Raw genomic sequence first — 24135 nt, 5'->3', positions numbered from 1 at the left:
ACATGCATCTTATATGATTTGCTCTGGGTAAACTGCACAGAATGTACTGAAGAATGCCAAAGACCACCCAAAAAATTGGACATAACTTTCAACTATGGCTGCAACGACTCATCAATTAAATAACTTCATTTAAAAAAATTCTTGACAAAATGTATTTTCTTCAATGCATTGTGTGATGCGCGGCTCTGTGGTGCACCGATGTGTTAAACTATGTAAATGCAAGTGTTTCACCCACATTTGCTATGAAACACAGACCTGCAATACAAATGTATTTAGGAGCAGCGTATGAATAAACAGTCTGACAACATTAAGCAGACGCAGCCTCAGTTTTAAACATAAAAACCATTGGCAGCAGAAATGATGACGCTGGCACATTTTATTGTGAAGCTGGATTCTGTTTACACACCAGGAAGAGCAAAGAGGCTGAGCTGTTACCAAGATGGTGAGCTCAGTGTAGAGTGAAAGAAAATGTGTTCGTTATCATATCGAGACTAGCTCTCTAGAGAGAGATCAAATTGGTGATTGTTTGATCTCCACTTGGTTGCATGCATGTACTTTGTGTGGCACACTGTGTGGTTTAGGAGGCAGGGTGTGTCTGTTTACCTTTGTGGTTGGGAGCCTGTCTCTGTTATAAAAAAAAAATATTAGATTGTTAAAAGCTTATAAGCTACAGTGAGACTAGTTGCTGGCACCTTGTCTCACGGTCTTGAGGGTTGCACAGTAGCACTGTTGCACGCCTAGGGTCCTACAGCCGGTCGTATCCCCTGGCGTATTGCCCACGGTTTTGCGGGTTTACATAGCCAGCAGGACCTGGCTGTGGCTAGCGCGTTAGCTCAGCAAGCAAAAGCTTCTCTGGCCTGCTAGAGGCCTGCTAGAGGAACCCAGCTTGTTCTCGCAAGTTTCAGTCTCAGGCTTCCCAGTTCATAACATGTAACATCAAGCATTTCATTCACACCATAAGATAAACAATAAGAACAGTGGTGTGGCGATGCTTCGTGTCTTACCCGTTGAGACATGGGAAACCCAGTGAGTGTGTTTGTGTGTTGTCTTCTGGTTTCTATGTTATGGCTGTCTTTGCCCTGTGTGAGTACGGCAGCCCGAATGTCTCATAAACGTATGACATCACTCTCTATGCCTCTAGGAGACGGGCATGAAAGATGGTTCCTGAGGGGTGCCCAGCAACTTACAATTCACATACCTGTGCCCTGGCTACCCCTTGGTACCTGGACCTTGTCCTCAGTGCCATCTTTCAAACAGCTTGAGGACACTGACCTGAAATGTCTGTCCCTGAAATTGCCTTCTTGCTGGGTATAATATCTACCAAAAAGATTAGTGAACTCCATGCTCCGTAGGTCCACAGGCGTTGCTGCAGGTGGTTGCCGGACAGGAAAGGGGTGATCCTCCAGCCCAACCATGCGTTCATGCCAAAGGCTACGAATAACTCCCACTGAGGGCTTGAAGCAGGGATCAGTGCCAGGCTGCCCTGTGCACTGTTCGTGTTTGTGTATGTCAGGCATATCCAGCCAATTAGGAGGACACACTAGCTCTTTGTGAGCTCCCACTTTAAGATCCCGGGCAGACATCTGTCTAAGTAAAATAAGAAATATTGTATTAATTGCATTAATATTCGAAAATGTAAAAAAGCCAAAATCAATGTACATGGTCCAATTAGCCATACAGGTTGGACACTGAATTATTATTATTAATTACTAATAATAATAATAATTCAGTGCTGCTGAAAACATCTGTTTTGTAACATTTAATGTAACATGTTACCAACCCAATTCAGTCATTACATTAGAGTTACAATCATGGCATTATTTGTCTTATACTTTCTGTTAAATTATTGTTTTTTTCCCCCAGTTGTATCCATAAAGGTTGAGTCGAAAGAAAACAAATCAAACAGGCTTTTTGTTATCCTGTGAACTCCTCCTCAGCTGATTTCTGTTCCTGAGGGAGAGGAAGATAGTGGAGCAGTCTACAGCGGAGATATGGTCATTGTAACTATATATCAACTATATATTTTTAGTAAACTACCTGTCACAAACCTCACGGTAACTCACAGTTTTGTGTCACTTTTTGATGCAGCAATAGGGCTGTGCTCTTCATGCAAACTGATCCCAGGTGATTACGATATGATGGCAATCTGTCTGTGTTTATAAATTAGATTGTGATTAACTGCAAACCTGCACCACCAGGATCGGTTGCCTCATCCCAGGTGATTTGTGGACTTGCATTGCAACCATAGTGGTCGCCCAGAGGTTGAGTACGCTGCATGCTCAAAGCTACAACACAGAGCAAACACCATCCCCAATGACACAGCGGCCAGGGATGCAGAAGAACAGCACATCAAGAAGGCCCTAAGTAAATGTGGTTATCCCACCTGGACCTTTGTCAAAGCTGGAAAGACACCTAAAGAAAGCTCCAGCCGATCCAGGAGAGAAGGACAACCGCTGCCCAAGCGAAAACCTGCAGTGATCCCATATGTGTCAGGAGTATCGGAACAGTTGAGACATTTTTTCTAAACACCGGGTCTCTGTGGCTTTTAAACCCCAAAACACACTGCGCCAAAAATTGGTCCACCCCAAGGATAGAGTCCCCCGACCAGTGTTGGGTGCAATGTGTTACTAAGTAACGCGTTACTGTAATTAAATTACTTTTCCACTGAAAAATTAGAGTAACTAATTACTGTTCATTTTTAGGTATTTTAATTACAATTACTTACAATGTACTTGCGTTACATTGTAAAATAATTAAACTTGCTGAATATCATTATTTAATTTCAACAATTTATCTTCTAAACGTAGAAGTAAACTCTGCCGCTTTAACATCGTTGCAGTGCAGGTGCACGTCATTTTGCGCCAGTTTGCTGCATAGTCGTATTCTAAAGCGGAAGATGTCGGACTCGGCTGAAGCGAGTGGCTGTTTTTTGAAATGGACATATACCCGTCTCTTCACTTTTCTGAAACAAGCAGACAAGAATATTACAGTAATATGTAAGCTATGTCTGTTAGATATTTTATTATTATGGGAGCATGTACTGGGTACCTTTTTTGATGATATTAGACAATGTTAGGGAAAATATTATAAAACACTTCTTCAGTAAAGACTCAGAGAAGAGAAACACAGAACTTGCTAGCAAGGGCAGTCTCTCAGACTCGCGCTGAGCACTGCCCCTGGTCTTTATTTTGTGCTCCATTGAGCGTGTGTATGTGTGGGTGTGTTCAGAGTGTGACCCCATGGGCGACTTCCCTTGGCCTGCTGGTCTGGAAAATCCAACAGTTCATCTATATGTAAAGAAGGCACTTAAACTGGAACAGGCATAGCTGCGTTGATCCTGCCGTGGAACAATAGGACAAGGTGCATTCCTGGAGTGCACACCAAGCTTGCATCCTGCTAAAGATCACACACAATTGATTATATGCCTCTAGGTATACATGGTTAAACATTTCCTAATGCAAATAACTACATGCAGTATTCTACCATGTGCAAACTTATATCACTAAAGGATTCTAACTGTCTAGTGTTTAACGGACCTGTCAAAGGTATGTTGAGATTATAGAAGGCCCCTTTCAGAGGTAGGGGGAACTTCCTTATATGGTTGTAACTTGAAACTTGTTGACACACGAACCCTTCCGCCTACAAAAACCCTGCACAAAAGAATAAATCTTTGAGTTGATTTTGGGAATGCAACCTGAACAGTCTCTGTATCATTTTGTTCTCCTAACTGCTCCCGACGTCGTAACTAACCCGCTGACGGCATATCTAAGTGCTACTTGAGAATATTGCTGAGTGTTACTTAAGAATAATTTTGAATCTTATAGAGTAAAGACAAAACCACGCCTCGGAGAAACCCAATCCACGGACCAAACCCGGGACGGAGTTTCTTTCAATGTCCTGGGGAGACATTGAATATATGTGGGCTGGTTTCAGTCATTATGCAAATGTACTGTTTATAAGATTGAAACCTGCAGTCAGCTGAGACTGAAGAAGTCACTTGGATGAGTGACGAAACATTTCTCCCACAAAACGCTACGTCCAGATGAACAGATTCAACTTTTGGAGAGACAAAGGGAAGCAAAAGTAGACACACTGACATAGCACACAACACTGTCAAAGTAAAACAGGAAATACGACACATACGCACAGACACTCAGAGCTTCACACAACAACATAACAGACTTGGTAACAGAGGGAACAAGGGTGACTAGATGTGAAACGTGGGATCAGGAAAAGCTAAAGACAAGATAAACAAACCCAGGAATAACAATAATCAAAGAATTTCTTTTCTTTCTTTTTTCTTTTTTTCTTTTGCCTGTCCTGTAACATGAAATAAGCAGGAAAAGTATCCCTTTTGTTCATGTACATGGACAAAATTTTCCTTTTTCCTTTTTATAAGTCAGCATGTTTTTTTCCTTTTTTTGTGTCTGTAACTTGTCGGGGGGGGGGGGGGGTGTTAGGATTGTTGTAAAGGCAGTTTTCAGTTATCTTCACCTTTGGTTCCTCTGTACAACTGATGATAGAGCATTTAGTGTTTTTATCTCTTTGTTGTTACTGTTTAAGTTCAGTCTATTGTGCATTTGTCAACTCAACGCAATCTGAATAAAACCTGAACAGTAAAAGTTAATTTAGTAGAGTAAAAACTAAACATTGTACAATACAAAGATAATGAAAAGCTGTTTAAACACCAGCAAACTGGCTAAAAGACATTTCCCAGTGTTTCTATAACTTATTTTGTCAGAGAAAAGGGAAACAAGATGTCCCTCGAAACTTCTCACACCACAAATGCATGGTTCACTTCCTTTTTATACATAATTAGCATATCTTAAACACTTTAAACACACAACTTCTGTTTCCGTCCAGGCTCACTTACTGTTACTGGGTGTATTTACTGTATGTCATCATACAGTAAATACATGTTAAAGCTTCTGCTTTTTTCTTTTATGCATGCTATTAATTTTTGCAAAACCAATAAATTTTCTGTTGCTTTGCACAGCTGGCTGCATTCACCAATCCACACAGCAGGTGAATCCACTTGGCTAAGAGGTGAGTGGTTAAGAGGTGGCCATTTGGGGGCCAGCCTTAGTAGTATGCGGTCTATTTCCTTCAAACAAATCATTTTATGCAAGTTGGGTTTGGCTGCTGAAATCCCATCATTACTGATTATCTGTTGCAGATTTTTCTTTCTCTCCGTTATATTTTATTCTGCCTCTTGTCTGTGTCTATTAACGCTTCACTTTTTCAATGTGTGTACCAGATTACAGTGTGTACCGGAGGAATTCACTGTATTGATGATTTCCTCTCACAGTCTGTACCCTGTTTGATGCTAAAGAAAAAGAAATAATAATTGACTTTTCATCTATTTGTGACTTAAAAAATATCAAGCAAATCGTCTTTGAACTCTGTGATAGTTTGTGATTATTTAATGTGTATTTCTTTATGGAATTTAACTCCTTGACACTTCTGAAAATGGACCCATACTGTTGGTTCTGTCTCCTGCATCGGAGTATGTAATGAGACTGGGATTTTGTGCAATTCTTGCAAGGTCATAAATTACATATTGTTATAATTACACAAAATCTGTTCCAAACCCTAAACAGTCCCTGACTACTAGGACCTCCAAGCCTGTGGTCAGCTCTTGCATTGGGGGGGTGCAGAACAGAGTGTGACGCATTTGAAGGCAGAACTACATTGCTGAGAGAAGATAGTTTCTGGTTTGCAAGTGAAGACGGTAAAGAGGGAGCATTAAATATGAAAGTCGGTCACACTTTGAGCTGCTTCATCTTCGTCAGTGAGTAAATCTTCCTATTTCTCAGATTTTCTCTGTGTTAGTTGTTTTCTTTTTTTATTTGGAGTTCATTGGTAAATTTTGCTCATTGTTGAACAGTTTCCATCTATCTCCTGTGGTTAAGCATGTTGTTCAGATTCAAAAATACACTTACACTGCAGTTTACTGAAAACACGGTAACTCCTTAATATAAACCTGTGTGGAATTTACACAAGCATCATTTAGCACAACCACGGTTTGCAGCTTATTTTTGTTAGTTTCCTCCCACTTTGCTCCCTAGAAATAATCTTTATAATATATGAAGATGTTTTTCTTCCATACTATTTCAAAAAGTGCAGTTTAACTTGTACAACTACTTAAACTGCACTGTTTCTTCATAACAAACCAGAGAAAAGAGTCTTAAAAGAGACCTCGGCTCAGATATTTATAAGCAGTTAAATGATACCATAATTTTCAAAACTACCCAGAAAGTTGGTTCCTCCTCCTTTTTCTTCCGTTTAGAAAATGTTTACAAAGCAACAATCTTTTTTTGCATGCATATTTATCAACACCAAGGGGAATAACATCGTTCAAGTGTTAAACTTAGAACTTGAAGTGCTAGCCAACAGTTTAAAAAATGTCATTTGACAAAGAAACGCACTAAAAGGAAATTAAGATGTCATCCCAGACCAATAAATTAAATCCATTTTCTCTCTTGCCGGATCTTAATTAAATCTTCCTCAGCAGATGGTTTGGGTACATGTCAGGAAGAATCAGGAAGTTCATCTCTTTTGAATTTAACGAACATAAAACATATTGCTGTATTTTACAGGAATATAGTGAGTGTATAATATTTATCATTTTCACAGGCCTGCATGGAACCATTGGCCTCGCCAACGCAGAAAGTTCCATCCATACAGGTAAGTGAAAACATCACAAGCGAATGCAGATTTGTTATCCCTTGAAGGAGAATGCTCGTGTGTGTCTCTTAAGACTCATTGGATTACCAAATGACAAAGTGTGATTTGTCACTCCGGAGATCACGTTAATGCTCTAGAGTCCTCTGACGCTGTGCATTGTGCTTGGTGATCATGGAAAACCCATTCCATGAAGCTCTGTACACACTGTTCTTGAGCTAATCTGAAGGCCACATGAAGTTTGGCGGTCTGTAGCCAATGACTGAACAGAAAGTTGGCAAGCTCCGGGCACTATGCACCTCAGCATCTGCTGATCCCACTCTGTGATTTTACCTGGCCTTTCACTTTGTGCCTGAGTTGCTGTCGCTCCTGATAGCTTCCCGTTTGTTATACTAACACTAACAGCTGACTGTGGAAAATTTAGTAGTAAAGAAATTTCATGATTGGATTTGTGGCACAGGTGGCATCCTTTCACGATACCATGCTGGAATTCACTGAGCTCCTGAGAGTGACCCTTACTTTCACAAATGTTTATAGCAGCAGTCTGTTTGCCTGGGTGCTTAATTTTATATGTCTGTGGCAATGGAACACCTGAATTCAATGATTTGGATGGGTGAGTGAATACTTTTGGGAATATAGTGTATATTAATGCCTAATGAGGGAAAAGAATAAGCAGGTGGGAACACAAGTGGAATTATCAGGGAACAGGGGACTAAGGAAGAAAAAGTAAATATAGAGCACAAGAGATAGAAGACTACCAAACTAAACAAATACATTGAAAAAAACCCATAACACAGAGACAGGGATCCAATAAAAAGAAAACACTAAGGAGACTAGTGTCAAACAAATACAAGAACAGAACCCAGAAGATATTTTACATAGAAGATACGATAAATAATAAAACTTAAAAGGAATTAAATCTAAAGATAACTAATGAAAAAAACAAACTAAGAAGTATAGGAGGATATTTAATATAAATGAGTGCTGTCAGCGTTAATCTCGTTAAAATGACGTTAATGCTATAACTGCATTAAGGCAGCAAATCTTCGTTAGGGAGTTAACGGGAATCGCCCTGTGAGAGGGCTGCACGCCATCAATGCGTTGGCGCGATTAGCTCGTTAACATGTTTATGCCGTGCAGCCCCCCGTGCGTATGCTAGAAAAGTGCTTGAAGCACAGAATAAAGTGCTGTATGAATATGGGTGAATTTGGCTTGCAGTAAAAAGCCTTTGTCTTTTTTGTCTTTCAGGGATGGACTGCAGTAATTCCCAGTGTGTTGACCCCTGTCATAACTACACTGTACTGAATGATGACTGGCGTTCAACGAATAACACAGATATTCAGGTCCTACACTGTGATAAAAACATTGACTGGCAAGGTTGGTATCGCCTGTTTCTGGGGGAATCTGGTGCTCATATTCCAGAGAGGTGTCTAGACCCCAACAGGTGTGGAACTCATGCTCCACTGTGGATAACACAACCTCATCCCACACAGTCGGGTGAAATTCTAACTCGCACTGTGTGCAGTTCTTGGGAAGGCAATTGCTGCAAATTTGAGTCACACATCATCCATGTCAAACACTGCTATGGAAACTACTATGTTTACAAACTTGTGAAGCCAGCCACATGCCAGCTTGCATACTGTGCAGGTATTGTTCTGCTTTAAATAAGATTGCACTGTAAAAAAAATTTTCTACCTTGTCCTTAAATTCTGCTGTTTATAACAAAAATGATTTCAACACTAACGCAGTAATATCTTTTTATTTATTGTAAACAGAGGTGAACATAACAGATCCTGCAGTTCCTTTTACCACACCTGCTCCAACACCAAAGGTCTCGTCACCCTATCAGGTCCATATCAATGTTACAACAGCAGTGGATAACAGCACAGCAGTTGAGGGGGAGGTCCGCCTGGTTAATGCAGGTAATGACTCCTGCTCTGGCAGAGTGGAGATCTTCCATGGTGGACAGTGGGGGGCAGTGTGTGATGATGCCTGGAGCCTAGGGGAAGCGCAGGTGGTGTGTAGACAATTGGGCTGTGGCAGGCTCCTCTCCATACCAACAAATGCAGAATTTGAACAGGGCAAAAGACACATCTGGTTGGACAATGTCACATGTTCAGGCAGCGAAACACAGCTCTCTGAGTGCCATCACTCAGGGTTTGGATCCCACAACTGCAGCCACCATGAGGATGCTGGTGTCATCTGTGAAGGTAAATTTGTGCAGCTGGAGGTCTGTTTAGTCGAGAGGTTTGCAATCACTAACAATTATAGAAATATTATATTTTTGAATTTTACGGTATTATAACCACATGATTTTAACATAAAATATTTTGTCTTTTCATCCTGAATTATTAGAAATAAAGTCTATATTTTTAATCTTTTGACTCTTTTGAGATGACGTCCCCAGCAGCTAATAATCACTCTAAAGACGCTCTCTATAATGACTTCAGCCATTTGAGAGGTGCATGAGTCTCTTTTCAGGACAAATTCATTCATATGCATGTGCTTAATCCTAGTAAGACGGAACAAAACAGAATTTGAAAAAGACCATTACTAATCACAAATTTGGTTGTACATTATAGTTTCTCTCTTGGTCTTCTCTCAATGAGCTTCATGATGTAGTCACCTGAAATGGGTTTCACTTCACAGGTGTTCCTTGGTGGAATTACTTCCCTTCTTAATGTATTTGAACCCATCAGTTGTGTTGCGCAGAAGTCAAGTTGGTACAGAGCTGAAGCCCTATTTGACAACTGTTAGAATTCATATTATGGCAAGAACCAGTCAGCCAAGTAAAGAGAAACGACAGTCCATCAGTACTGAAGGTTAGTCAGCCTGGAAAATTGCTAAAACTTTAAAAGTGTCCACAAGTGCAGTCTCAAAAACCATCAAGCACTATGACAAAACTGACTCACGTGAGGACCGCCCCAGGAAAGGATGACAAAGAGTCAAGAGTCACCAGCCTCAGAAATCACAAGTTAACAGCATCTCAGTTTAGAGCCCAGATAAATGCCACACAGAGTTCCAGCAGGACAATGACCCCAAACACACTTCCAGACTGTGTAAGGACTATTTAAAGGAGGAGAGTGATGGAGTGCTGCTCCAGATGGCCCGGTCTCCAGTCACCTGACCTAAACCCAATCAAGATGGTTTGGGATGAGATGGACCGCAGAGTGAAGGCAAAAGGACCAACAAGTGCTCAGCATCTCTGGGAACTCCTTCAAGACTCAATGAAGCTCATGGAGAGAATGTCAAACGTGTGCAAAGCAGTAATCAATGCACAGGGTGGCTATTTTGAAGAATCTAAAATATTAAACATGTCTTGAGTTATTTGACACTTTTTATTTACTACATAATTCCCTATGTGTTCATTCATAGTTTTAATGCCTTCAGTGAGAATCTACAATGTAAATGGTTACGTGAAAAAACACTAAATAAGGTGCGTCCAAACTGTTGACTGGTAGTGTGGCTACTCCTGTTTAATGGTTTACTATCACGTTTCTCTCATTAGCTAACAAAACTGAAATTGTGTTTGCTCAGCAAGCATCATCTATTAGATGTTTCCAACAGGTAAGCTAAGATAAACATTACTGTACAAACATTAACATAAACATTACTGTTGTGGGCAAAAGACCTGCAACTGACAAATAAAGGCTATCTCATCTCATCTCATCTCAAATATTAACATACAATTTACTGTAGAAACATTAAGATAACCATTACTGTACAGACATTAACATAAACAAGGTATCAATGCAACGCACTCTCTAAAACTGATCTATTCAGAGTAGATGTCACAGGTGCTGCAGTGCACTGTAGTAGTGCCGTCGTGGAAGGAAAGCTCCACTTTGTACAGTCTGCATTTAACTTTGTTTTCTATGAAACACTTTAACATTTTTTTTTTTAATGTCTTTTTCCAATTTCTTCTGCCCTCCTGGTCGTGCTACGTTCTTCTTCATTAGTATTGAGTACAGTGTTGGCAGACGAGAGGTGATACTGCCCCGTAGCTTCCTGTAATGTATTACAGTTACAAAAACACATTTAGGTGGTTTTAAAATATGATGCATCAACAATAAAATTTAATGTCAACAAATTTTTATAGTCAACATCATTGATTATGTCAACGAATCGTTGGAGCCCTGCCTGTTATGAGTGTAGCCTATTGGCCAAGTATTCATACTGATGTAGCTGAGACCTTGCTTTCTTTTCTCATAATACAGTATGTATTGAAAAATCAAGACTATGCAACTTAAAGTACACCCAGAAAATCAATATAAACTGAGAATACTGCTAACAGGACCATTGCATAAACTCCTAACACCTTATAGCAATATGCAAATAGTGTTTACTATAACTATAAACTACACAAAGAGTATTTAAATTTAAGAGGGTCAGTTTCCTGATATTACAATGAAAATAAGAAATATACCACATTAAAGTCCTTTTTTGTTGCTTAACTGAAATTTCAATGAATTACTATCTTATTATAAGCCGGCAAACCAATATAACAGAAGATGAATGATGCAGCCTGAATATGTAGCTGGGGATCGACTTAGCTGTCACTTCGTGGATTTGGCAGTAGGCAATTTATGGATTTGAGTAATAGTTTTTACCACGACTACTGAAATGTATGTAATTGTTCATTGGGAAGAAGACATTTCACATTTAAAGTATTAATGCTATTATTATTATGCATGTCATATAAACAAAGACTGGTTCACAGTTTAGATTATTTCTTTCTTTCTTTTTTTCCTCTCTCATCCAGGCTCTCACCCAGATTTCTCCCTGCTTTTGGTTGTTATAATTGTGGTCATGGTAGTACTAATGCTGTTCTCTGTTCTGATGTTGATCTACAAAAGGAGGACCAAGACCTCTGTTGGTGAGTAAACTTCTACCACTATCTGTACCTTTAACAGTTATTCAAATTATTTATCTTCAGACCTTTTATCCAACAGGATAGACACCAACTTCACTCACACTTAATTTAATCTAATGATGTAAAATATCAATATCTTTTTTCTAGATTTGGACAGAAGGAGAAACTCAGACCACAACCAGACTGAGGTGACTCGTCTGTATTTGCTTTACTATTACTCTGTAACAAAACAAAGCACAGTGTGAATTTGTAGGTCAGAAAAAGTCAGGCTTTTGCTTTTTATTTAGTAAATACAGATGTTCTCTCACCTAATGGAACAAATGGTTTTCCACAATTAACATTCAAATTCACTTTCCTAATTGGTGATTTATACCAAGAATGTATCAGATGTCTTTGTGTAGTTTGAACATTAACAATCTGTCAGAGGCATATGAATGAATGATAAGAGGCAGGTCAAGTTTGGAGGAACACCCCTCAGCATCTACATGACAAAGGATAACAAAAAAGAATTTTATCTCTCGAGGACAGAGGGTAAGCTCACTACATGAATCATCCATTACTCACAATCCCCTGTAATTACATTATGTCAAGAATGGATGGTTATGTCTCTAAATGCATGGAGTGATCTCTGTGGGAAAAGATGGCATCACATCAGAATTATCTAGCCACAGTGCAAATTATTTGATCCCCTGTTAAATTTGTAGGTTTGTTCACTTCCAAAGAAATGAACAGTCTCTAAAGTCATTTTATGGCAGTTTCAGTTTATTGAAGATCAACCAAAAATCTAGAAAAAAAAATTACCTAAAATCACATAAATTAAAAACACTTATCAGGATGAATTTTGCCCCACTCCCAGTTGATCCCAATAGCCTTCAGTTTATTAACAAACTCCTGTGAAGTTTTGGGCTGATACACTATCTTTCTAGTTATTATCCTTACCCCATGAGGATGGTTACACTGAGAATGATTGATGGTCATTTTATATTGCTTCCATTTCCAACGGTGCACCAATTGCACCAACAGTGGTGAACTTCTCACCAAGCTTCTTGCTGATGGTCTTGTAGCCATTCCAGCTGTGTTCAGGTCTGCCGTGTTATTCCTGACATCCTTTGACAGCTCTTTGGTCTCACCCATGGTGGTGGAGAGACTGGAATGAACAAAAGCATTAAAAATCCACAAAAGCTATTATTTAACACAGCCAGATGAACTTCTAATTGCATTCATATTTATGTCCATGACACACAAGCACATACCTCTGCGTGAATCCCCTGTTACTCTGAAGATTACCCACAGTCCTTTGCAATTCCTAGCCAATGTAGGGTGACATTTGAGACAGTAGGTGGTAGCATTGGCCCATTAACGTTAATCTTTTTTGTGCAACCGCAGACACACGATTCCTTAGTATCTCTTAAAAGGGGCCTTACAGCTGTTATAATTTTTTTATAGTTTTTAGTGCTTTTCTACTCTACCGGAGCACTCAAACCATCAGCTTTGGCACGGGATATGTGTCATGCAGACTGGAGCAGCCAGGGATTGAACCACCAATCCTCCAATTGTTAGACCTGCTCTGTCTCCTGAACTACAGCCACCTGTGTTATTTTCTATTTTTCTTTTCTTTTTTTTCATTTGAATATTAATTAAATATTTTTTTTGCTTTCTTTTTTCCCCAGATTGCCCTCTATGAAAATTTTTGTCCAGTCTCCAGATGTGACGATTCAATCTACCAGAGCCTCGATCCCACCAGCAGCGACCAAGACCAAACCTACTGCAGTCTCACGCACTCAAAGTAGACAGTTTCAGAAAAGCATTCAGATCATTTCATATGACACAGAAAATGCTTATTTTTATGTGCGTGCACAAAAAGTCTGAACCACTAATGTTAAGCTTAAGTGTACATGGGAAGGAGAACTGGGAATTCGAATACATGAGGAGTCTTGGGAACAGGCTATAGCGAGGGTACGATCTTCCACCTCCTGTGCTCGTCTTGGACTCAATTTAAGGTCATACACAGGGTGCATTTCTCTAAGTCTAGACTTTCTGAATTGTATCCAGAAGTGGAAAATAAATGTGATAAATGCCACGGTTCTCCTTGTCACCTTAGCCACATGTTTTTTCTGTGTCCTGAGCTACAAGGTTTTGGACAGGGTATTTTGCTATTATGTCAACTGTTCTTGGGGTAACTCTTCATCCTTGTCCTCTAATTGCTGTATTTGGGATTTCTGTTCGCTCACTTACACTTGATTCCACACAAAAGGATATTATAGCCTTCACATCCCTATTAGCGAGACGTCTAATATTGTTGCATTGGAAGTCTGTTAAGTATCCTACTGTTTCCCGGTGGCTTAAAGATGTCATGTTTTTTTTAAAACTTGAAAAAATTAAATATACGTTGAAAGGTTGCACAGCCAAATTTTTTCACAAGTGTTAACCCTTTATCTCTTATTTTGCTAGTCTAGAGGTATTGCCTGTTTACATCTACTTTTGTTACTGTTATATTCCTCTATGTTTGATGGTTGTGTTGATCTGTGTGGGACTGGGGATGGGGGGGGGGCGTTGTGTTTTTTTTTTTCATATATATATATATGTATGTTTGTTTACTTAGGAAAATGAAGAAAGGTTGATTGTATTTCGGTAACTGCAAGTGCTGTTGTTTTCTTTTTTTCAATAAAAATATTTTCAAAAAAAAAAAAGTCTGAAGCAGAAATCTTGGCTTTTACAGAGGAAGTTGATAATGTGATACCCGTTATCTCCAAATGAGGTTTTAGTTTTCATCGAGCCAGGTAATTCAAAGAAAGCCTGTCTGTGTTCATAGTGTACCCCTCTGGTCAGACAAAGCTAAACAAACACTTAACCTACTGGTATATTTGAAGGATTTTTCTCATTATCAGTTTAAAAGATGTTGGCTAAGTTTTTTAAAGTCAGTGTTCACCTTTGTACCTTTTAATATGCTCGATGTAGGGAGTTTTTCATGTTCACCTGTAGCTTTGGCAATTCTTGATAACTGAGCCTCAGACAATGAGATTCACTGAGCAATTTACACAGCAGCAGTAAATCAAAGTTTATATATTTAGTGAAAAAAACAAAATATGTTGTTTAAGGTTAAAATCAATTATTTTTGCAACCGCAAATATGATAGTAAAGGTATCATTTTTAGAGAAAAAAGCGTTTGACTTTTTAAAGAACATCAATAACATTCAGTAACTTCAAGCAAAATACCTCCTGGTGATGCAAAATGAGTGGGTCATGAGTTAAACTTCAACTAAAGCAACCACCAATGAGAGTAGAAATTAAAATATTGATGATTGACCTATGACAGTATAGATTAGGCAACCAGAAGCTGTAATTTCCACTAGGGGCTGAATGTTAGCGGCAAAGTGATGCACAATGTGAGTCACTTCCTGTGTGAATGCCCTTTTACTTGTTTTGTAATCACTGCCTACAACAAACTCAAAGTTTGAAGCCACCATGCTTCTGCTGCTGATGCTCTCATGGTAGGAGTCTTCTGTGGTCACTGTTTAAGTACCTTGATAACAAAGCAGTCAAGGTTTTATTGCCACATCCTTTCTGAGTACTTTTTCCTGATGATGTGCGTCAGTTTACCAACTTGTAATGTGACTTCCAGGAGAATAAAGCACCATTCAACAAAGCAAAAGTCATCTCAAACTGGTGTCATTAACACTTTGTTAAGCTTCAATCACCAGAACACTTTAAAGATACAGTGAAACAGAAATTTCCAGCTGACAAAATCTGAAGAACCTCGATTGCAGGATTCATTATTTTCTCTGTGAGAAACATCTTTATTACTCAGAAAAAAGAAAGGATTGAATTTTTCATGCATTTGTGAATCTTATATACATCATGCCGTGCAAGTGCTCCAACCACTGTGTGTCAGTTTGCAATCACATCTGTTTTACTGCTTTATGGCAAAAGTTTTGTATGAGAAAAAAACAATTATATATCTTGTACGCCAATTCAACAGCCTGTCTGCATCAAACTCATTAGCCACATGCAGCGAGATGCCAGTGCGTACACAAGAGTGTCTGCTTTAAACTTTGGCATAAACATAATTTCATAAACACAGCAACACAGATGAGATGCTTTTTAGGCAGAAAATGAAATGAAATTCAATTCAATTCAATTTTATTTATATAGCGCCAAATCACAACATAAGTCGCCTCAAGGCGCTTCATAGATACAGAGAAAAACCCAACAATCATATGACCCCCTATGAGCAAGCACTTTGGCAACAGTGGGAAGGAAAAACTCCCTTTTAACAGGAAGAAACCTCCGGCAGAACCAGGCTCAGGGAGGGGCGGGGCCATCTGCTGCGACCGGTTGGGGTGAGAGAAGGAAGACAGGATAAAGACATGCTGTGGAAGAGAGACAGAGGTTAATAACAGATATGATTCAATGCAGAGAGGTCTGTTAATACATAGTGAGTGAGAAAGGTGACTGGAAAGGAAAAACTCAATGCATCATGGGAATCCCCCGGCAGCCTACGTCTATTGCAGCATAACTAAGGGAGGATTCAGGGTCACCTGGTCTAGCCCTAACTATATGCTTTAGCAAAAAGGAAAGATTTAAGCCTAATGTCACGATCCTGGGTCTTATGACCCAGTGTTTTGAGTTTTAGTTCATTTTGATGTTTTAGTTAATGTAAGCCCTTCAGGTTCCTAAGTTCATTTGTTATCATGCCTAGGTGTTTCTAGTTCTTATTATTTCCCCCTCGTGTTTCCAACTATGGTAAATCTCCCCTGCTCTTCATGCGTTTCATGTCTGTGTCTTACATTGTGAAGTTCGGGTTGTCATGTCTACGTCTCATTATGTTTCCTGTTTTATTGTGAAGAGGTCTGGTGTTTCTGTGTTCATCGTGTTCAGTTTTACTCTTCCCCTGTGGCGTTGTTATGTTCATGTTGATCTACTGTGCCTTTCTGTTCCATGTTTCAGATCCCTATGTTCTGTCTCCCCCAGTCTGTTAAGTTCACATGTCTTGAGTTCCGTCAGTGTGTTTCCTGTTTTACTTTCACAGTCTGTTCTATGTTAATGTTTCTAGTTTTGCTTCCCTTGCCTCGTCCTGCTTAATTACTCTCAGCTGTGCTCTCCTCCTGTGGCTCATTCCCCCTCGTTATCCCTCAGTGTATTTAAGCCCCATGTTTCTTTTTGTCAGTGTTGCGTCCTCCCTCATAGCTGTGTGAGTTTTCCCTGTGGCGCCGTGTGCTTTAGTTTTCCCAGTTTAGTTTATTTTGTATTGTTTTTTGTGTCCCACTTCACGCCAGCAATAAAGCTGTGTTTTTTGAGTTTACCTTTTGACTCTGTGAGTTTGCGTTTGGGTCCTACTCTTGCCTGCACACAGCCGTATTGTGACACCTAATCTTGAAAGTAGAGATGGTGTCTGTCTCCTGAATCCAAACTGGAAGCTGGTTCCACAGAAGAAGGGCCTAAAAACTGAAGGCTCTCCCTCCCATTCTACTTTTAAATACTCTAGGAACAACAAGTAGGCCTGCAGAGCGAGAGCGAAGTGCTCTAATAGGGTGATATGGTACTACAAGGTCATTAAGATAAGATGGGGCCTGATTATTTAAGACCTTGTATGTGAGGAGCAGGATTTTGAATTCAATTCTGGATTTAACAGGAAGCCAATGAAGGGAAGCCAAAACAGGAGAAATATGCTCTCTCTTTCTAGTCCCTGTCAGTACTCTTGCTGCAGCATTTTGGATTAGCTGAAGGCTTTTCAGTGAGTTTTTTGGACATCCTGATAATAATGAATTACAGTAGTCCAGCCTGGAAGTAATAAATGCATGAACTAGTTTTTCAGCGTCACTCTGAGACAGGATATTTCTAATTTTAGAGATGTTGCGCAAATGGAAGAACGCAGTCTTACATATTTGTTTAATATGTGCATTGAAGGACATGTCCTGGTCAAAAATGACTCCACGGTTCCTCACAGTGTTACTGGAGGCCAAGGTAATGCCATCCAGAGTAAGAATCTGGTTAGATACCATATTTCTAGGCTTTTCAGACCCGAGTACAATAACCTCAGTTGTATCTGAATTAAGAAGCAGAAAGTTAGCGGCCATCCAGGTCTTTATGTCTTTAAGACATTCCTGCAGTTTAACTAATTGGTGTGTGTTATCTGGCTTCATGGACAGATAGAGCTGGGTGTCATCTGCATAGCAGTGAAAATGTATGCTATGTATTCTAATGATGCTGCCTAAGGGAAGCATGTATAATGTAAACAGAATCGGTCCTAGCACTGAACTCCATAATTAACCTCAGTGTGTGAAGAGGACTCTCCATTTACATGCACAAACTGGAGTCTATTAGATAGATATGATACAAACCACTGGAGTGCAGTACCTGTAATACCTACAGCATGTTCTAATCGCTCTAATAGGATATTATGGTCGACAGTATCGAATGCTGCGCTAAGGTCTAGCAGGACAAGCACAGATGAGTCCACTGTCAGAGGCCATAAGAAGATCATTTGTAACCTTCACTAAAGCTGTTTCTGTGCTGTGCTGAGCTCTGAAACCTGACTGAAACTCTTCAAATAAACCATTCCTCTGCAGATGATCTGTTAGCTGTTTGACAACTACTCTTTCAAGGATTTTTGATATGAAAGGAAGGTTGGAGATTGGCCTATAATTAGCTAAGACTGCTGGGTCTAGAGATGGCTTTTTGAGTAAAGGTTTAACTACAGCCAGCTTGAAGGCCTGTGGTACATAGCCGATCATTAGAGATAGGTTGATCATATTTAAGATCGAAGAATTAATTAATGGCAGGACTTCTTTGAGCAGTTTTGTAGGAATGGGGTCTAAAAGACACGTTGATGGAAATGAAAATTAGCCTATGACACATTTAGAAGAAGGGGAGTGTGTGTGTGTGTTTGTGTGTGTGTGTCCTCATTATTGAGTGAAGTTCCTGTTTTGTGAGTTAAGAAGGAAGAGAAACAGCATTAAACCATCAGAGCCTCAAGATGAAAGCCTGTCACACTCTGGTCTGCTTCATCATACTTAGTGAGTGAATTCTAAATTTTAATTTCCGTGTTCTCTTTCTTTCTTTGTTGTTTGCATCTTTATTTTCTGTTTGTTAAAAACAGAAAATGGTGTCTGTTTATTAAAAATCAATCACCAGGTTTGTTTGTTTATTGGTTTTTCATGTTGAATCATTGATTTCTGTTGAACCACAAACTGTTTCAGTCTTTCTTAATTTTCTTCTCTTACATGTTTGTTTTGTGGTGTTTATAGCTGGAAACATGTAACTTGAACATGCAGGTCACTGAAAATAGAAGTTTTAAAACAATAAAAAAAAATGTCTGTGAAGGTTCTCAGTCATCCAGGTTATCGTAGTCTAAGGAGCTTGGAAAGAAAAGCGTCTGGACTTCTTTAAGTTGCTTGAAGACGTTTCACCTCTCATCCGAGAAGCTTCTTCAGTTCTAAGGTCAAATGGTGGAGAGTCCCAGATTTGAACCCAGTGGGAGTTAATCTGGTTTTGATATCGCTTCCCAGACGCCTTAACGCCCACTCACATCCTGGGCCATCTGACCTCAGGAAATCACATGATAGGGTGGGGCCAGGTTTCACAATGAGCTCACCTGAAACCCTGGCTGATTGTGACCCACACTCGTTTTCACACCTTGGCTCATGTGATTAGGTAGAGGATCATCAGGGGGTCCTTTGTCCCTCTTTGGGGGGAAACTCCCACTGGGTTTAAATCTGGGACTCCCCACCATTTGACCTTAGAACTGAAGAAGCTTCTCGGATGAGAGGTGAAACGTCTTCAAGCAACTTAAAGAAGTCCAGACGGTTTTCTTTCCAAACTCCTTAGAATAAAAAAAAAAATCACGTAAACAATATTCTTTAAGCTGCATTTTGCTCCTTAGTTCTTCTTAGGTTCATCCTAATCTCATATGCAGAAATGGCTATTTGTTGTATTTTTTGTGAACGTTGCCCATACTAAAACTTGCAGGTGTCTTTTCATGTATAGACAGTCTCACTGTTTTGCCAAATACAAATGTATCCAAGCAATCTAGCAGGAAATGTATATTTAGACACAACTAAATTCTATGAGCATTTTCGAAACCCCACATGCACCTGGTTCCTCTTTTTTGAACTAATGAGGCATCAGTCAGGTTTTTTTAGGCTCACAAGAAAAACCACAGCATGCATGTTCAAAAAATGAAAATTTTAATGTTAAGCAACAATCCCAAAACATTTTCCACAATAGAAACAATTATTATTCAATACACTGTAAAAAAAATATGGAGATGAATACATCATTAGAAGCAAATGACACTCAAGTAACTCTCAGTCAGCAGATGTTTGTGTAGATGTCAGAATCAGGAAGTTTTTTTTTTTAATTTTTTAAATATTTAAATAACAATATGAAGAATTTAACTGTACAATTAAAGCACATAATGATCTGTCTTTATAGGATGATGGTAACTATTGAATGCTAATCTTTTCAGCAGCACAGCAGGATGGTCTTGTCAATGCAGAAACACCCAGACACAGAAAAATGGAAGGAGAAGACGTCACACTTGAATGCACGTTCCTTATCAGTGGAAGCAGGAGGCTCTTCTGTAAGGAAGAATGTGAAAAGGGAAACATTCTGATTAATACAACTGCTGACACATTTCAGAGCGACAGATACAGCATTCAATATTTCAAAAAAAATTTTAGTTATGATATTATGTATGTGAGCATCACACAGCTGAAACAGTCTGACTCAGGAAGGTACAAGTGTACTTTGGACAGCACTTTGAACCCAGATTATTTTGAGATAATTGTCACTGAAGGTAAGTCTCTACAAAAATTATATTCATATTTCTGAAGATGTGAACATATTCACATCTCATTGGCAACAACATTTCTTTCAATTGATCTCCATTCAGTCATTTTTTGAATATAAGCTTAGCGTTGCCATAAAACACCTGTTAACCTACATTACTCGCATGCAGACATACAAACTGCAGGATTGTTTTTGTACTGATTGTTTCTTTGTTCACAGCTGTAAAAATTTCAACACCAGGCTCTACTCCAAAGGCTTTTTCATCATCAACCTTTCTCCTATCAACCTCAACAACAGCAACAACAGCAGCAACAACAACACAAAGTTTTAACTTCAGTTTAGAAAGCGCTACATCTACATCCTCCTCCACTGAAATCCTGAACCCTTCTGAGACACCTGCAGGTCCAGGTATGGGTTCGTCTGTGTATTTATCAAAAACCTCAACCACATTCAAGAGCAGTAGAAACATCGCTCGGTCATATTACTAAAGTGTAAACTTAACGTGTAAACTTTAATTCATTAACTAATGATGCATTGTCAGCTATTTGATTTTGAAATTTTAAGCACAATGTACAAAATGAGTAAAGTTTTCAAACAAATGCAGTGCATAAACAGTGCAAGAGTTAAATGAAGAACTCACGAACTGCACATGAACAGCTGAGTGAGACCACGTTTGACTTCCTTAAAGCACCATGACATGAGATCTAGATGACAGATGTTATAGACTTCCACTTCTGTGTGGTTACCTGTTACTGTGTGGTCATATCTCAGTGTTCTATATGTGATCCTATGACTATTATGCCATCAAAAAGTAGACAAAAATGCAGTGGGGAAAAGACTGCACAGAACTGGCCAATCACATTAGCTGTGGGCTACGTCGACCTGACATTACGTTACATTTCTCATGATGTGCATGCAAGCTTAACGTAAAAAGTTAGACTTGATAGTCACACACAGGACAGCCTCATTTGAGTAGTTGGCACTGCATGTGATGGAGGATTCAAGTGCAACAGTCGAAACTGAAACTTCATCTGAAAATAAATTAGGAGGACCAAAAGTAATTTCATACAAATGAAATGTAACTCAGAGTATCTGTGTTTTGGTTGCATAATTCATCGCCAAATATTACGAGTGTGACAGTAAAAAGAAATGTGTTCTCTTGAGGTGCAGATAAGCCGCTTTATGTGATTCTGATTCTGGTCATTATGATCACCCTCTTATCAGCCGCTTTGCTGATTTTCTACAAGAAGATGAAGGCCATTAAACCTAAAGGTGAGTCTGTAGCACAGTGAGAAACCTCTGTTTTTTACCACTTCAGAGCAACTCTGCAGATTAACCTCAGGGTTAACCTTAATTAAGTTCTTATGCTGCACTGCAAAAATTCAAAAACTTACCAAGTATATTTGTCTAATTTCAAGTCAAAAATATCTCATCGCAGTTAAAATAAGACACAATCAGCTACACAGTAACATTTCAGTGAGATATATGAACTCGTTTTTAGACAGTGCATCTTGGATCTGGAGAATTTTCACTTGTTCCAATTGCAGATTTTTTTTCACTTATTTCTTACAATTTTATTTTATTTTTTATTGTATTAAGTGAAAAAAATCTGCCAATGGAACAAGTGAAAATTCAGGCGTAGTCAGTTTACAAATTGGATTCAGGTCACAAAGTACAATGTTGGTGTCGAGTTTTAGGATGGTTAAATGCTTATAGAAAAATAAAATTGTTGTTAAACTGATTTCTGATCTGGAATAAACTGCTGTGACAACATTTGATTGTTTGACTGAAAGGTGTTCAGCACAGAGTCACATTGACCAGTTTTCATACATTGCTAAACCATCGACTTAGGAAAATTCAAATTCATTAAAAGAAAAATGAAAAATGATGTAGTGACAGAGGTTTTAACTTCAGTAGACCTATCCATGTCTGTGACTCTCAGATGCTTCTACACTAGAAGCTAGAAGTACTAGACTGATACTCACTGGGTTGACTTATTAAGATGTTAGGATATATGAAAGCTGACAGATGTCCCGGTAAAGCTGAACATTTCAGAAGCACAACATCTGCACAGCTGGAAAAAAAGATGCAAGATGTAACAGATTACAATAGGCATGAATTAAGTCAAGTGTGACTTGGCTGTGGCACTGAATACATCTTTAAGATTAAGTTGAAAGATATTCAGTTTTCATTCTTCATATTGTTCCCAAGTTTAGTTCCTTTTTTGTAGTTGGTTGTAGTTCCTGGAAGGTGTTTAAGTTTGTGTTCTCACCTGCATTTTTCAGGACCTCCTGTAGAAACAGAATACGCCAATATCACACAGGTTAGTTTTAGAAATTATGAGACACGCAGTCTTCATTACCTTCTGATTTTTATCAGTTGGCCAGTATGTTCTCTTTTTTCCAGAATAACCGATTGTGTGAAGAGATAAGAGACGGTGGTTCACCTCCTGCGGAAGTGTCTTCAGCTGATGCCTTTCCCAAAACCTGCCAGCGAGCTGGAGTTGAAAACCTCGAACTTTACAGCCTCATCACCTATTCTCAAAGTAAAGTAAGTAGAACTGTGGTCTGACTGGTCAGAAACCAGAACAGACCTGTTTGAGTAGTGTCATTAGTAATCATCGATAGGATATTTTCTTTCTGCCAGCTAATAGTAAAAAATAAAAAATGTCCAAATTCAGTGAACACGCTCTGGTTCAGGGTTATTAGGCGTGGCTAGTTTTTTTTTAAGTCCAGGACAAATCCTTTGTTCCTAAACGTTATAATTTTCAGCTTCTGTGAGGTGATAATTTAATGCAGTAGCTGAGGTTGTAGGTTGAAGTGATTTGTTTAGTTTCAGTAAACCAAGTTTAGTAAAGCAAAAAAGTTTTTTTCCACTCCTGTTTTATCTGCTGGATGGGTTTATTTTTTAAGTACGTTTAAAGTTTAACCTCACTTATTTTTCAGGCTGAAAATGACACAGATGAAGTTGATTACACTGAAGTGGATTTTTCCCACATTTCTGTAACTAACAGCACCCTCTGTGGAAAATCAGGTGATGTTGTCTACTCCACACCTCAGATACATGCTAGCCCCAGGAACCATGTTAAAGATGCTTCACCTCCTCTGTACTCTATAAAACCAAAACTGAAATAAAATACAAACTGAAAAAAGCGCAACACCTGAAGAGTCTTGCACTGTCACTGCAAAGAGAATAGAGGTTGCAGAGGGGCGTAACAAAGTGTTTGAGAAGGGTTTTTTCACAAATGATTCAAAGTTTAACTTGGAAGCCACGGTGTGAAACAAAAGACTTCACATGATGTGATGATGGAACAGAATATTTATGTTTTATTTACACTTTGTATGCAGTAAATTTTATCCGACTGGATGTTTAGTTTTTTGGAACGAAGCTTGTTCTCAGTAAAAGCTGTTTGTTTATGTTGTTTTGTACTAACAGTAGTTTTATTTGAAAAACGACCTATACTGTCTTCTTTCAGTTTGGTTCTGTATTCTTATTTCACTGTTCTTATTTCATAGGAAACATATTGTACAGTGGGCTGAATTCAAAAGCCAGTTTATCTGATTGATTATGTTCACTATGTAAAAAATTATCTAAATCTAAAATATGCAGTCATTGTCATCAAAATATTTTTGTTATAAACCTGCGGTGAGTTATAAATATTTTTAATAACAGAGTATCGATGTTGACCTTTGTGTCCCTCTGGTGGCTACTTCTTTAACCTTGCACAGTACACAGTACTTTAATGAATGTTACACTATGTTCCTGAACTTTTGCCTCCTACTAAAGGC

At 38.9% G+C, this 24135-nt stretch overlaps 2 protein-coding genes across 4 annotated transcripts; both read left to right on the top strand.

Annotated features, from left to right (window-relative positions):
• The first annotated feature begins 2800 nt into the window (after window positions 1-2800).
• LOC113013503 (uncharacterized) lies at window positions 2801-14247 on the top strand. Its single transcript, XM_026154486.2, has 8 exons — window positions 2801-5046; window positions 5601-5791; window positions 6637-6687; window positions 7933-8331; window positions 8460-8894; window positions 11447-11560; window positions 11705-11745; window positions 13228-14247. Exons 2-8 carry the CDS (start codon window positions 5752-5754, stop codon window positions 13345-13347), a joined length of 1200 nt encoding a protein of 399 aa, XP_026010271.1. The 5' UTR covers window positions 2801-5046; window positions 5601-5751; the 3' UTR covers window positions 13348-14247.
• A 4229-nt stretch (window positions 14248-18476) lies between these two features.
• On the top strand, window positions 18477-24021 carry LOC113013548 (uncharacterized). Of its 3 annotated transcripts, none has more exons than XM_026154552.2 (7): window positions 18477-18573; window positions 20028-20354; window positions 20567-20755; window positions 21518-21619; window positions 22633-22670; window positions 22754-22897; window positions 23293-24021. In XM_026154552.2, the coding sequence occupies exons 1-7, from the start codon at window positions 18534-18536 to the stop codon at window positions 23479-23481; spliced, it is 1029 nt and encodes a 342-aa protein (XP_026010337.1). In that variant the 5' UTR covers window positions 18477-18533; the 3' UTR covers window positions 23482-24021. The 3 variants fall into 3 exon arrangements, with proteins under 3 accessions (XP_026010337.1, XP_026010338.1, XP_026010336.1); XM_026154553.2 differs by having other exon boundaries at window positions 18504-18573; window positions 20025-20354; window positions 21572-21619; XM_026154551.2 differs by having other exon boundaries at window positions 18504-18573; window positions 20025-20354.
• The last annotated feature ends 114 nt before the right edge of the window (window positions 24022-24135 follow it).

This window comes from Astatotilapia calliptera, chromosome 20 (genome assembly GCF_964374335.1).
Source record: "Astatotilapia calliptera chromosome 20, fAstCal68.1, whole genome shotgun sequence".
NCBI lineage: Eukaryota > Metazoa > Chordata > Actinopteri > Cichliformes > Cichlidae > Astatotilapia > Astatotilapia calliptera.
This window is presented reverse-complemented; position numbering and strand designations above follow the sequence as displayed.